The 12452-nt window shown below is 33.0% G+C and overlaps 3 protein-coding genes and 1 non-coding gene across 11 annotated transcripts; 3 read left to right on the top strand and 1 right to left on the bottom strand.

Annotated features, from left to right (window-relative positions):
- Positions 1–34: 34 nt before the first annotated feature.
- Positions 35–1394, bottom strand: LOC104782399 (large ribosomal subunit protein uL23z). The gene is made up of 4 exons (XM_010507321.3): positions 1211–1394; positions 1059–1106; positions 401–764; positions 35–299 (listed from the first exon to the last, which is right to left on the bottom strand). The coding sequence occupies exons 2-4, from the start codon at positions 1072–1074 to the stop codon at positions 215–217; spliced, it is 465 nt and encodes a 154-aa protein (XP_010505623.1). The 5' UTR covers positions 1075–1106; positions 1211–1394; the 3' UTR covers positions 35–214.
- A 2544-nt stretch (positions 1395–3938) lies between these two features.
- LOC104782398 (metal tolerance protein 11) lies at positions 3939–6369 on the top strand. The gene is made up of 6 exons (XM_010507320.3): positions 3939–4316; positions 4766–4875; positions 4962–5207; positions 5427–5507; positions 5596–5829; positions 5912–6369. Exons 1-6 carry the CDS (start codon positions 4151–4153, stop codon positions 6260–6262), a joined length of 1188 nt encoding a protein of 395 aa, XP_010505622.2. The 5' UTR covers positions 3939–4150; the 3' UTR covers positions 6263–6369.
- A 262-nt stretch (positions 6370–6631) lies between these two features.
- On the top strand, positions 6632–6807 carry LOC147946299 (U12 minor spliceosomal RNA). The gene has a single exon (XR_015597994.1). It is a non-coding gene; the product is annotated as a U12 minor spliceosomal RNA (small nuclear RNA).
- Positions 6808–8640: 1833 nt separating this feature from the next.
- On the top strand, positions 8641–12279 carry LOC104782397 (uncharacterized). 8 transcript variants are annotated; one of them, XM_010507315.3, is made up of 7 exons: positions 8641–8935; positions 9124–9202; positions 9651–9740; positions 11045–11219; positions 11315–11407; positions 11642–11832; positions 11942–12279. In XM_010507315.3, exons 4-7 carry the CDS (start codon positions 11081–11083, stop codon positions 12008–12010), a joined length of 492 nt encoding a protein of 163 aa, XP_010505617.1. In that variant the 5' UTR covers positions 8641–8935; positions 9124–9202; positions 9651–9740; positions 11045–11080; the 3' UTR covers positions 12011–12279. The 8 variants fall into 8 exon arrangements, with proteins under 8 accessions (XP_010505617.1, XP_087367858.1, XP_010505621.1 ...); XM_010507317.3 differs by having other exon boundaries at positions 8696–8882; XM_087511730.1 differs by having other exon boundaries at positions 8743–8882; positions 9617–9740.
- Positions 12280–12452: the final 173 nt, after the last annotated feature.

The following is a 12452-nucleotide window of genomic DNA, read 5'->3' as shown; positions in this document are numbered from 1 at the left end:
GTGTTTTGTGAGAGTTTAATGATGAGATTAGTCATCAGCGAAAAACATAGAACTTGAATTCAAAATTAAACCGCAACATGAATGTATTGAAAAACGTTTTTGCTCCAAATACTACAAATACCATATGATGGTAATAATATCTTAAAGCAAAACTGAGACTACAAGAGAGACAAAACCACAAGTCTGATTTGATAATTGCAGAGATAGATCGAACTTAGATGATGCCTATTTTGTTAGCAACATCCAAAGCGTCGTAGTCAGGTGTAAGCCTCACGTAAGCCTTCTTGGTTCCATCCGGCCTGCAGCAAATAAACATAACATTGTGTCAAAATACATTACACACAATCAAACTCACAATATGTACAACAAAGCTTGTTAAGAAAAGTCTCACTGAAGTTACCTGATGAGGGTGTTGACCTTCTTAGTCTGGATGTCATACATCTTCTTAACAGCATCCTTAATCTTCTTCTTGTCAGCACGAATGTCAACAATGAAGACAAGGGTGTTGTTGTCTTCAATCTTCTTCATCGCAGACTCAGTGGTGAGTGGGTACTTAAGGATTTGGTAATGATCCAACTTGTTCCTTGGAGTAGCACTGATTCTGTCGTACTTAGGGTTTCTGGGCAAGGTAAGAGTCTTTGGCCTGTGGAAGGTGACCTTAGTCCTAACCTTCTTGTCCTTCTTCTTGAAGGTTTGGCCAGACTTCACAGCCTTTGCCGCCTTCAATGCCTTGGCCTTAGGATCGGCCTTCTTCGTAGTATCAACTGCATTACAAAACATAGAGTTTAAGCAGCTTAGTAACCTTTAGAAGTACAACAACAACAACACAACTACATTTGCTTCAACATCAGGACCATATTCATATCATATTCACTTCTATACATGGGAAGTCCAAAAAAGAACATCTACAGCCTCAAATTCAATTCGATTCATGATTACTCCAAAAATCTTAACTAAGATGAAGCTATGCTGAAGTCTAGTAAAGGATTCAAATCTAACTTGTTCAAAGTAATGATTCAATACGGAATCTGGTTATCAATGGAAAAAAAAGATCGTACCTTTAGCCGGAGACATGGCTTGGAGTGATTCTTGTTCAGACTCGAAATCTGTAAAAACCCCAGGAAACCAAACTCAGTTTAACAAATCAAGAAATGTAAGAACATTTGGAGCTCACTGTTAAGAAGGGGGAGAGAGACGACGACGAACGAACCTGGAGAGGTGAAGGCAGGAAACAGGAAACCCTAGCCACCCGCCGCTTACAAATATATAGTGAGAACTGAAACCCTAAAACATTATAGATTTCTTTGGGCCTTCAATATTGTATATGGGCCTTAAATGACTAAAAATACTTCAACTATTATCGCTTGGCTTGTTTAGTGAAAAGGATTATTATAGAGAAAAGGATTATTATAGTTCGTATGTCTTTAAACTCAACTGCTAATTGCATAATTCAATGTTCTCTTATATTTTCTTACGACAGTGTATTTAACAAGCAAATAATAGACGTCGAGTGAACATTTATCTAATTTATTTAATCAAAAAGTTAGAAAAATAAATAATTTATAAAAGAAATTTGTTCAATTTATTTATTTTTTATTTCATAGAGGAATGAGTAAGTTTGAGATAACTAGCTACTTAAAATTAATCATTAATTGGTACTAGACTTATGCGACGCACCGTCTAAAATCATGAGTTGAAATTAATTCATGTTGTTTACAAATATATAGTGGATGGAAACTGAAACCCTAAATATTATTGATTACTTTGGGCTTCGATATGGCTTGGCTTGTTTAGAGAAAAATATTATTATAGAGAGAGATCATTATAGTGAGGTAACCCAATATTAATCAGCCTATGTGAGGTCGTATGTTTTATATTTAAACTAAACTGCTAATTCAATGTTCTCTAATTTTCTTACGTTCATGTCTGGTTGATTATGCTGGGACAGTATATTTAACAAGCAAATAATAGACGTTGAATGAACATTTATCTAATTTATTTAATAAAAAATTATAAAACTAAAAAATTTATAAAAGAAATTTGTTCACTTTATTTAATTTTTATTTCAGAGAGGAATGAGTAAGTTTGGGATAACTAGATACTTAAAATTGATCATTAAATTTGTACTAGACTTGTGCGACAGCACCGTCTAAAATCATGAGTTGAAATTAATTCATGTTGCATACAAATTGGTAGATAGTAATGTCATGCGAATAATACATAGAGGTGTGTTCATCTTATTGATTTTTTTTTATGTAGCGATTGCAAATGAAAATAATAAAGTGAATGTTGAGTTATATAGTGTTGGTAAGTTTACATTATGATACTCTTATTGACATTTGACACCATTAAGCTAATATTGATAAAATATTTTTTATTGATAATATAATGTGCCTTTGACAAAATTAAGCTAATTTTTTTTTTGGTAGTGGAAAAAATTAAGCTAATAATACTTACTTATTTGTCTTCTTAATTGATATCATAGTGAGCCTTTGGCCATAAGCTCTTAACTTATTTCTAGTTTGATGTTATCTCAGGCCTAACTGAATATTTTCCTAAATTTTTGACATTTTCTCATTAAATATTATAACTTAAATATTCTTTCCTCTTTTTTTAGATATTAAATAACATTCTTAACAATTTATATTGAAATCAATATTGTTATTGAATAATATACCAGCTTTTATCGAATTTAGAACAAACTTATACTATCAAAGTTTATAATCTTGGCTTTACCAACACTACTAAAAGGGGTCAGGTACATTACATCAATTAATTTGCATTTTGAACCCAAAAAAAAAATCTATTAATTTGCATCTAAAAATAAGTGATACTAATTTGAATGACTTATTTCTACTCGATACAAAAAAAAAGATATAATGTAACATCAATTTCAATAATTGATGTCATTATTGATTTGTGTTGCATCAATTAATTGAAGTTGATGTAAATCAAGATCCATTTGCATCATTTCACAAATATTAATACATATAGATAAATTTACATTATTTAGAAAATAATACAAAAAAATAAATCAATAAAACAATTATGCTAATTAAAAACTAAGCATCAATTGTAAAAGTGATGTAACTATATTTAGTGACCTTGATGTTTTTATGATGTAAAAACTGGTAAAAGTTTAATAAGTAACTATTAGTATAACAATATGCAAAATATTTATTGCAATGAATGCAAAATATTTGCATCACCACTTCTAGAATCACTTATATAAATAATGTAAAACTTATTAGCATCAATTATAATGATGCTAATATATAAAATAAGTGACATTGCACAAAACACTTCTTTATTTAATTTGTAGTACAAAACCAAACACTAAGAAAACAAAACAACTATTTGATCTTAGTAGTTTTGTGAAGAGTTTTAAGCTGAGTAAATTAGTAATTACAAAATGAAAGTTTCAGTGGCGTGCTGCTATTGACGTGAAAAGACATACAAATTTGATACTTATTTAGTTTACGTCAAGTTACAAGTTACACCTTCTTTGGTTTTTGTCTTTCCAAAAAAAATTTATCCCAAACAGATATAAAATGAATTGTTACTAGTCAAACTAATTTTAAATCGATCATTGAAAACATAGAATCTTTGACTAAACCCAAAAAGAAAAAAAAAAAACGAAAATCTAGAAACTATTTTGTCACGAATCTAAATCATGGTTTGGCTTGACATGTAAAGTCCATTCCTATAATGACTTCTACTTACAGGTTTAAAGGATGACTACAGACTACTCAGTCTCCATAATCAATCATAGTCATACACGTTCATGATTCATCCATAAAAAAATTAAAAACCTTGTCACGAGGTGTCCTTTAATTGGAGTTCTCATCTCAGCTGTACACGTGTCTATGATGACTCCTCCAATCACGTGCGAGATCCCAAATCCATTGAAAAACCGCCACGTGGAAATTTTCAACAGAGACGTCTCTTTGGCTGGTCCAAAGTATCTCTGTGGAATGTCTACTAACCACAACAGTCGTAGTAGTAGTACTAGCCTCAATCTTTCTCTTTATTACCATATTTACCCTCGCCGTCTCTTCAAATTTCCATCTTCTTACCCCAATTAAATAAACACAGCTTCCGCTGCTCTCCTCCACAATCTCTCCGCCGCCGCAATTCTATCGCCGGATAAATGGTTGAGCCAGGTATTAACGATTCCGACGAAGGGATCTCGCTGCTCGAGTTTCACGGTAACGGTGACCGTTCCTGGCAGTTAAATTTCGATGATTTCCAAGTTTCTCCGGCGCACAAAGAGAAGAAGACGCCGAGCAAACTACACAACTGTCTTGGTTGTTTGGGTAAATCTTCTTGCTTCTCCTCTACACTCGACATTTCCATTTTCTTATTCGTCTTCTTCTTCTTCTTCAGTTTCATCTTCTTCTTCTGTGATAAGAGAATTGATATGTTTTGGGATCTTTTTGTTTGCTATTTTTAGCATCTTTTAGATTCTTACATAGATAGATATTTATTGAAGTTGAGATTTTGTGGAATCTTTTTGGATGTTGAAGTGATTGAACATGATTGACTTGTTGTTGTATAGTCTTTTAGCCTGATTTGAAGAAGCTATGGTAACAAACAAAAAAAAAGAATCTTTGCTTTGTTGTTGACATTAAAGAAAGAGTCTTTATTTGTTTCTCTTCTATTGGTAAAATTGTGATCTCAATTGAATTAGTGAGACAAAACTCTAGCTGAATTGAACTGGGTTTGAAGTTTGAACTAAAGCTTATGTGTCTTTGAGGTTTCTCAGGTCCGGAAGACAATGTGGCAGATTATTACCAGCAGCAAGTAGAGATGCTTGAAGGCTTTACTGAAATGGATGAACTTGCTGAACGTGGCTTTGTTCCTGGAATGTCAAAGGTTAGCTAGCTAGCTTTGATGAGGGCTATGCATTTGTTCTTGTTTATTGATACTTGTCTGAATTTCTCTGTCCTGTGCACATATAGGAAGAGCAGGATAGTTTGGCTAAAAGCGACACATTGGCGATTAGAATATCCAACATTGCAAACATGGTTCTTTTTGCTGCTAAAGTCTATGCTTCTGTCACTAGTGGCTCTTTAGCGATCATTGCCTCCACTCTGGACTCTCTTCTTGATCTTCTTTCTGGCTTCATCCTGTGGTTTACCGCCTTCTCTATGCAGACACCGAACCCGTATCAGTATCCCATTGGAAAGAAACGGATGCAACCACTGGTTTGTATTATCCTTTTAAAGACTGACTATATATGCACATTCATATGCCTTCCATTAGTATATTTTATATTATATGTTATGTTATCGAATCAGTCTAAGCAAGCTTCCCAAGCTTGTTTTGTGCTATTGATTTCTCTGTGCAACTATTAACAGCTACGGCAAGTCTACAAAGTTTTTCCTATTTCTTCAGTATGTGATTCTTGGTTCAAATCCTCTCAGGGAATCCTAGTCTTTGCATCAGTGATGGCAACACTTGGGTTGCAGATTATCTTGGAATCTCTTCGCACAATGCTATCCAGCGTATGTCTGATACTTGATCACCTAGCTTTTGGTCTAGAGCTTTTTTTTTAAAGTCAATACATTATTCATGAAAATCTCTTTCATACAGCACAAGGAGTTCAACCTAACAAAAGAGCAAGAGAGTTGGGTGGTTGGGATCATGCTTTCTGTTACATTGGTCAAACTGCTTCTGGTCCTTTACTGCAGATCATTCACTAACGAGATCGTTAAAGCTTATGCTCAAGATCACTTCTTCGACGTCATCACAAACATCATTGGACTCATTGCAGTAATCCTCGCCAATTACATTGATGATTGGATCGATCCAGTTGGAGCTATCATTGTAAGTTTCCACATTTATAAAAACAAAATCAAGTCTTTTTATCCTCTCCTTGCTGAAAATTGTCTCTTAATTCACCACGCAGCTTGCAATATACACGATTCGTACATGGTCAATGACGGTATTGGAGAACGTGAACTCTCTTGTTGGGAAATCAGCAAGACCAGAGTATCTGCAGAAACTAACTTACCTGTGTTGGAACCACCACAAGGCCATTAGGCACATCGACACAGTGAGGGCTTACACATTTGGATCTCATTATTTTGTGGAGGTTGACATCGTTCTTCCTTCTGACATGCCTCTGCAAGTGGCTCACGACATTGGAGAATCGCTGCAAGAAAAGCTCGAGCTGCTAGAGGAGATCGAAAGGGCTTTTGTGCATCTTGATTATGAGTACACTCACAAACCCGAGCATGCTAGTAGATCCCACAGTTAGCTGTTTATCTTTTCAAGATGTCTACGTTTCCAAATCTTTTACAAACTTAAAATCTCCAGTGTATTAGTAGACAATTGTGAGATAAAAGGAATGTATCTTTGTAACTATCTACTTGCGTGTTTCATTTCATTTAGCAACAAGATGATTTCCCCTACTCACGCACAGATATGTTAAATACTAGTCTCAAGCAGATGACGTTACTGAAACCATATTCACTACAACTTAAAAAGTCTTAAAACCAAAGTCATATTGGTTTGACTTTGACGTATTAGAAAAAGTTGTTGTAGATTTTGTCCCACATCGGAAAGGTGAGGCGTGGGAGTGCTGTGAAGACTAGTATAAAGTATTGAGGGTGGACGGTGGTGAAAATTGCCTTAAACTAATGAGTAAGGAAAACAAAGCGAACGGTGAGAGCCGGTCGCAGAGCCTAATTAAATCGTTAAAACGTTTAAAAAATGGCGCAAGAATTTATGGAAGGGTAAATAGGCTGGTACGAGTGTTGACGCTGCTTACTTTTGCAGAACTCACTTGTGCGGGCCTCCCCCATCCCTCATTACTCCCCTAGTTCTTAAACTTTTTTTTTTAAACTAAATAATCATCTCATAATACATTGGTAGTTCTTAATCCAAATTAACCAAAGCCATTGTAGTTACAACTTACAAGTAACACATAATATTTGGTACAATTAAACCGGGAAAATAACCAACCAAACTGGACCTCTATGCCCAAATCGTTTTCTTCTTCTACCCATCACTTTCTCGGACGCCAATTTCTAGTTCTGGGTTGTATATGAAAATTTATTACGAATATGTAAAATTAAAAAAATTAAAAATATTATACAATATGGTTATATAGTAGATGATTTATAGAGATGACATGTTGAAATTAATAAAATAATATTAAATTTATGCTAACACAAATTAAATTCTTATTTTATTATTTTTCAACAATATTAATATTAAAATATTTAACATAGAAAATCGTTTATTTAACTAAAATTATGTAAAATAATTAAATCATTAGGAACAATGTGACTTAATCATAGCATATAAATGATTTATTATATATTTAGATCTCTTATTTTTTGTTATAATAATTAAAAATCAAATAGAATCTCAAACACTAAATAAAACAAACTAAATATAATAAACAAATGGTTATGAAGTATATTGCGGGTTACAAATTTAATATAAACATTTAACCGTACAAACAGCCGGAAAATTTAGTTATTCCTCTATTTACAAATCATTATTTAACAAACAAATATAAATAATAATAAAAATTATATGCATGCGGTGTACCACAAGTTAAAATCTAGTTCTATATAAATATAAATTGTAGGTGTGATTGTTTATATATGGAAGCAAATTAGTCATTTTTTGGTTCTTTGAAATGTTGAATAAATATTAAGAAAAAAATAAGCAAAACATATGTAAAATATGAACAAAACATAAGAAAATATTTGTAAGTATGTGTTTTTATAACACATAAAATAGATTTTTGTTGTCATATTAGCATTTTGTTACTTCATTAAAAATATATTTGTGTATAAAATTTTAATACAAGTTCTCAACTTTTATATGGTTTTCATCTTACTTTCAAACATCTAATACGTTATATAATACTCTATTAATACAAATAAAAGATTAAGTGGTTCTTCCTCAGTTCTCCTTTTCTTGCTCAAATTCTTCCTTTTCTTGCTTTCTTGCTTTCTTGCTCAATTCTTCCTTTTCGTCTTGCTTTCTTGCTCAATTCAATACTGATATGACCAACGAGGTAGAAGTATAAGGTGATCCTCTAGCCAACATCGCTTGCCTGCATGCTTTTCACCTTGCGTGTCTGAACAGCTGCGATTTGGTTAGCAGATGTCTCTTATGTAGTTATAAATTAACTTCTTTAGGACCTTTATTGTGTATAGTCTTACAGTCGTTGTTTTTTTCACTGGAGTTAATAAGTTAAATCAATATATTTTATTTTAGCATATGAAATAATGAGTTAAACTAATACTTAATTAACTTTAAAATACTACTATTGAGTTAAATTTAGGGAGTGTTATTAGATTCTAACTTATATAAAATTTTGATGACTTTAATAAAATCATAAAAAATGAATAAGTGAAAGATTTTGAAGAATTGCTAGAGAGTTTTCTATAATTTTGGAAAAATAATTTTCTACAATCTTGTAGAATCCAATAATACCAAATTTATTTAGACTTTAATGAACTTTTAGAAATTACAAAACTAATAACACCAAATAGTTTAACAAATTCTACATAACATTTAAAATCATTAAAACTCTATAAATCACAAACTAATAATATTTCCCAAACAGCTAACTGTTAGAATTATAAAATACATAGACAAAAAAAAATAATAATAAAAAATAAAATAAAAAATACATAAGTCTACTAATACTACTAACGGAGTCTCTTTAGCAAGGGGTTCTCTCGCCCTGGGCGCATGGTTAGAGACGCTAACTTGGCATTATCTGATTGGTTAAAACTTTAAGACAAAAAAAAAATTCACGACTTTCTCTGTCTTTCTCGGATCTTTCTCTCTTGCTCGACAGACGGTGAAGACGGCGAAATCGAAGACAAACGCAGCGATTTGCCTCATCCGCCGTATGGGTCATGAAATAAACTCGTCTTGATCCATCTTGAGCATCATATCAACCGTAAAAAAAATATATATATATATTTCTGATGAATTTTTTTCTGGGAAAATAATTTCGATTAAACTAATCAATCACTTGGGGTTGTTCTTTTGGTTTTGTTATTTCAATGTTATAAAAATTGATACTTTTTATGGTTTAAACTTAGCTTATTCCTTGGCGAATTGATTCTTTCTCTTCTGATATTTCAGTTGTTAGAACATTTGCTCAGCTTGAGAGAGAGAGAGAGAGAGAGAGAGAGAGATCGAGTACGGAGCTTGTTCTGATCGTGTGAGTTGTTCTCTGTCTCTCTTGTCATCTTTTTGATTGCTCTGATTGATTATGAATTTGTTAAATTGAGAGTTTCAAATTGACTTTGTTGGTTTCTGTAAGTAACTATTTTTTTTTCTGGGGCTTTGGTTGAATCAATTCCTCAGTTTTTTTTTTAATATAATTTATACCTTTTTGCTTTATACTTCTTTTGTCTGGGATTGCGTCTTTGTCTAAAATATCTCTATCTGTTTTCATCCATTTTATTTTGACCTTATGGGTTTTGGGATCGCTCTCTTTCCCTTGCAGTAACCTTGTTGGATTTTTTTTTAGGATTCGTTCCTGACCATTGTTCCTAGAGTTTGGATGCAGCATCCATTTTGAACCCAAATCTATGCAATATATACCTGATTTTACTTCTTCTTTGTGTAGTAGACCCTTCAATTTGGTCTCTGTATATTTGTTGCAGCTGTACTGGGAATCCCTGATACCTTCCTTGGCACTTGTGAGTTTGTTTAGCGTGGAAGTAGCTTTTGTAGTGAAGGCAAAACCTCGAAAGGTAGCAGCTGTAACTGGACACTATCTCTTTGAATTCACTGCTTATGTATTAGGTTTTATGATGCTTTTCATCTCTCTTTAGCCGTTACAAATATTATGGATTTTAGTGATGATGGTGCCTAGGTTTTGTTATTTAACTTGATGAAGATTGTACACAAACCCATATATATAGGTTTCTACCATTGGAGGCATCAAAATTTTAGTTAATAGTAAAGAGTCTCTCAACTTAAAAATAAACAAATTTTATAATTAAAATAAAGTCACGAGTACGGAACGGAGCTTTGTACTGATCGTGGTGAGTTTGTTCTCTGTCTCTTTTGTCATCCCTTTTGATTGCTCTGATTGTTACGACTTTGTTAAATTGAGAGTTTCAACTGATTGGGTATTTTGCTGTTTCTCTGTAAAGTAACCATCTTTTTGGAAAATTGGGCTTTTGTTGACATGGTTTGAAGCAATTCCTCTGTTTGCATTTTTGATTTTAGGGTTTTAAATTGTGAATTTTGATTTGTTATGTGTTTTTTTTTTTCCTTCTTATTTCTCTATTTGACAGCCATAGTATGAGGAGATATAGGTACTAGACTTTAGTTCAAATTAAGATTGTTTATTTGTGTTCAATATTTTGATGTATCTGGTTTATGGTTCATCAGTGATTGCGAATCTTATGTCTTCTGACTACTGTTGAATAAGCTCTGTTTCAGAAACTTGGGTAGTAGGTTTTACTTTTAGGAGAGACTCTCTTATCGCTTTGAATCAATGTAGTAGTAAAGAGTAGTCAAGAATCAAGTTCTAAAGCGGCTTAAGTTAAGGAGTGTGTTGAGATGAGGCTTACATAATTGGATATCTTACCTGACGAACCACAACCATTGACGACTTGTTAGTGACTTAGTTTTACAGTAGAGACTTGAGAAAGAACTTGCAAGTTGAGAAAGTAACACACTAGTCTCTTGGATTAGTTTGTTAGTGACTTTGTTTTGAATCAAAGTTTGATCGGTTTTAGTATATTGTTTTGGACCTTTGGTGGTTTTGTTTAGCATTCTTTTTATTCAGTTCAACACTTTAATAGCATTCTTTTTATTCAGTTCAACCGTGAGTGGTTGATGTGTTTATAGAATGAGAACCGTTCTGGGATCGCTCTCTATAATGTTCATATTGTTAGCACCTGTTAGATTTATCTTTAGGATTCGTTCCTGACCATTGTTCCTAGAATTTGGATGCAGCATTCATTTTGAACCCGACAAAAGCTGAAGTTCATATTCTTTGTCTTCATCACTTACTTGACTACTTTGGTGAATTATTGTGTTACAGAAATTTTTAGGAATTGATCCAAAGTGGGGGGGATTAATGGGAACCATAGACCTTAGAGCTGCTGCAGATGGAAACTTGATTGCGGATCTTAGTAGTCAAGTTCACCAGCTCCCTTGCTGCATTAGATTCGATGGTCCTGCTGATGTTTCCCACTATTTCAAGCCTAAAACCAGTGGTAACAAAACAATACTACTGTGTATATGTGTTTCTGTTTTCACTCTCTTGATATATATAGCGAGATTAATGTGGGATGTTTTATTTCAACCGTAGAGGTTGAAATTGATGGAGTAAGAACTGAAGAAGCTCATTTTAGAGGAAGGAAGTTGCAAGGAGCAACTATCTCACTCCCTAGTGGCTATTCTGGTACTCTTATTTCCTTAACTGATGAAAAGGTGGAATCTTTTGGAATTTCTTATGGTTATATCTTAAGAATGATGGGGCTAATGTACCAATTCCTGATTATGGAGATCTTAGTTAGAGAGTTTTGAGAAGAAATATCTGAGATGTTTTGATGGCTACTCTGATGTTGGAGATATTATATGTTTTTGGTTACTCACTTACTCATTAGCTGCTTGTTCATATGTTATCCCCCTTCAGGTTTTGTGCTTGGACAAGCGAGTAACCTGAATGCTAATGGAAAGAGAAAAGCTTCTAGTATCACGGAAGAGAACCCGTGTTGGGAAGCTAAGGCCAAATTCGATAACTTGACATACTGGAATCACGATAATCTCCCTTCAAAAGACGATACTTTTGTGCGGTCTTTTCACTGGTTTAACATTGCAGAAACGGTGAGTTTATATTACAGTTCCATTTCATCTCTCGTTGACTGGTTTCATAAGTTGTTGGTCTTTTACCTCTTTCCTAACTTGATTGTGAACAATGGCTGAGACTCTGCAGCTGCACAAGCCTGTGAAAGTTGAAGACTTGGTTGCAGCAGTTTCACATGGTGGAAAGGATCAACTATGAAAGTGGCATTAGAACGTTGAACAAAACATCTAACCAAGTAAGAAGGTCACTTAAGAACGTTTGTTGAAATATATAATTCTCAAGGCTTGTTGGATTAGTCCATTTGATGATGAAATGTGTTATTTTCTGTATAATATTTAAATTCTATGATTTTGAATTTTGTTTTTAAAAAATGAATTTATTTGCCTGTCTGTTTACATAAACAAAATTTTGTAATTTCTTATAATTTAAAACCTTCTTGTGGGGTTTAATATTATTTCACTTTATTATTGCAATCGTTGTCAATACAGAGTCAATTTGAATCTTCATGAATCATCTCTAATCAACAATAATATATGATCTAGTATATATCATAGATAGTTTACTTAAAGTACACTTACCTAAGTTGTAATTGTGATCTTAATCAAATAATCTCCCTAAATTAAAAAAAAGTAATGATATA

Source organism: Camelina sativa, chromosome 4 (genome assembly GCF_030686135.1).
Source record: "Camelina sativa cultivar CO46 ecotype springtype chromosome 4, ASM3068613v1".
Classification (NCBI taxonomy): domain Eukaryota; kingdom Viridiplantae; phylum Streptophyta; class Magnoliopsida; order Brassicales; family Brassicaceae; genus Camelina; species Camelina sativa.
Note: the sequence above shows the minus strand (reverse complement) of the source record. Positions and strands in the feature narration are given on the sequence as shown.

Coding starts and splice junctions, on each gene's coding strand:
- LOC104782397 (XM_010507315.3), top strand. CDS start 11,081: ATGGGAACCATAGACCTTAGAGCTGCTGCAGATGGAAACTTGATTGCG. Junction 11,220..11,314: donor TTTCAAGCCTAAAACCAGTG/GTAACAAAACAA, acceptor TTTCAACCGTAG/AGGTTGAAATTGATGGAGTA. Junction 11,408..11,641: donor ACTCCCTAGTGGCTATTCTG/GTACTCTTATTT, acceptor ATCCCCCTTCAG/GTTTTGTGCTTGGACAAGCG.
- LOC104782398 (XM_010507320.3), top strand. CDS start 4,151: ATGGTTGAGCCAGGTATTAACGATTCCGACGAAGGGATCTCGCTGCTC. Junction 4,876..4,961: donor TTGTTCCTGGAATGTCAAAG/GTTAGCTAGCTA, acceptor GTGCACATATAG/GAAGAGCAGGATAGTTTGGC. Junction 5,830..5,911: donor ATCCAGTTGGAGCTATCATT/GTAAGTTTCCAC, acceptor TTCACCACGCAG/CTTGCAATATACACGATTCG.
- LOC104782399 (XM_010507321.3), bottom strand. Junction 300..400: donor AAGGTCAACACCCTCATCAG/GTAACTTCAGTG, acceptor TATTTGCTGCAG/GCCGGATGGAACCAAGAAGG.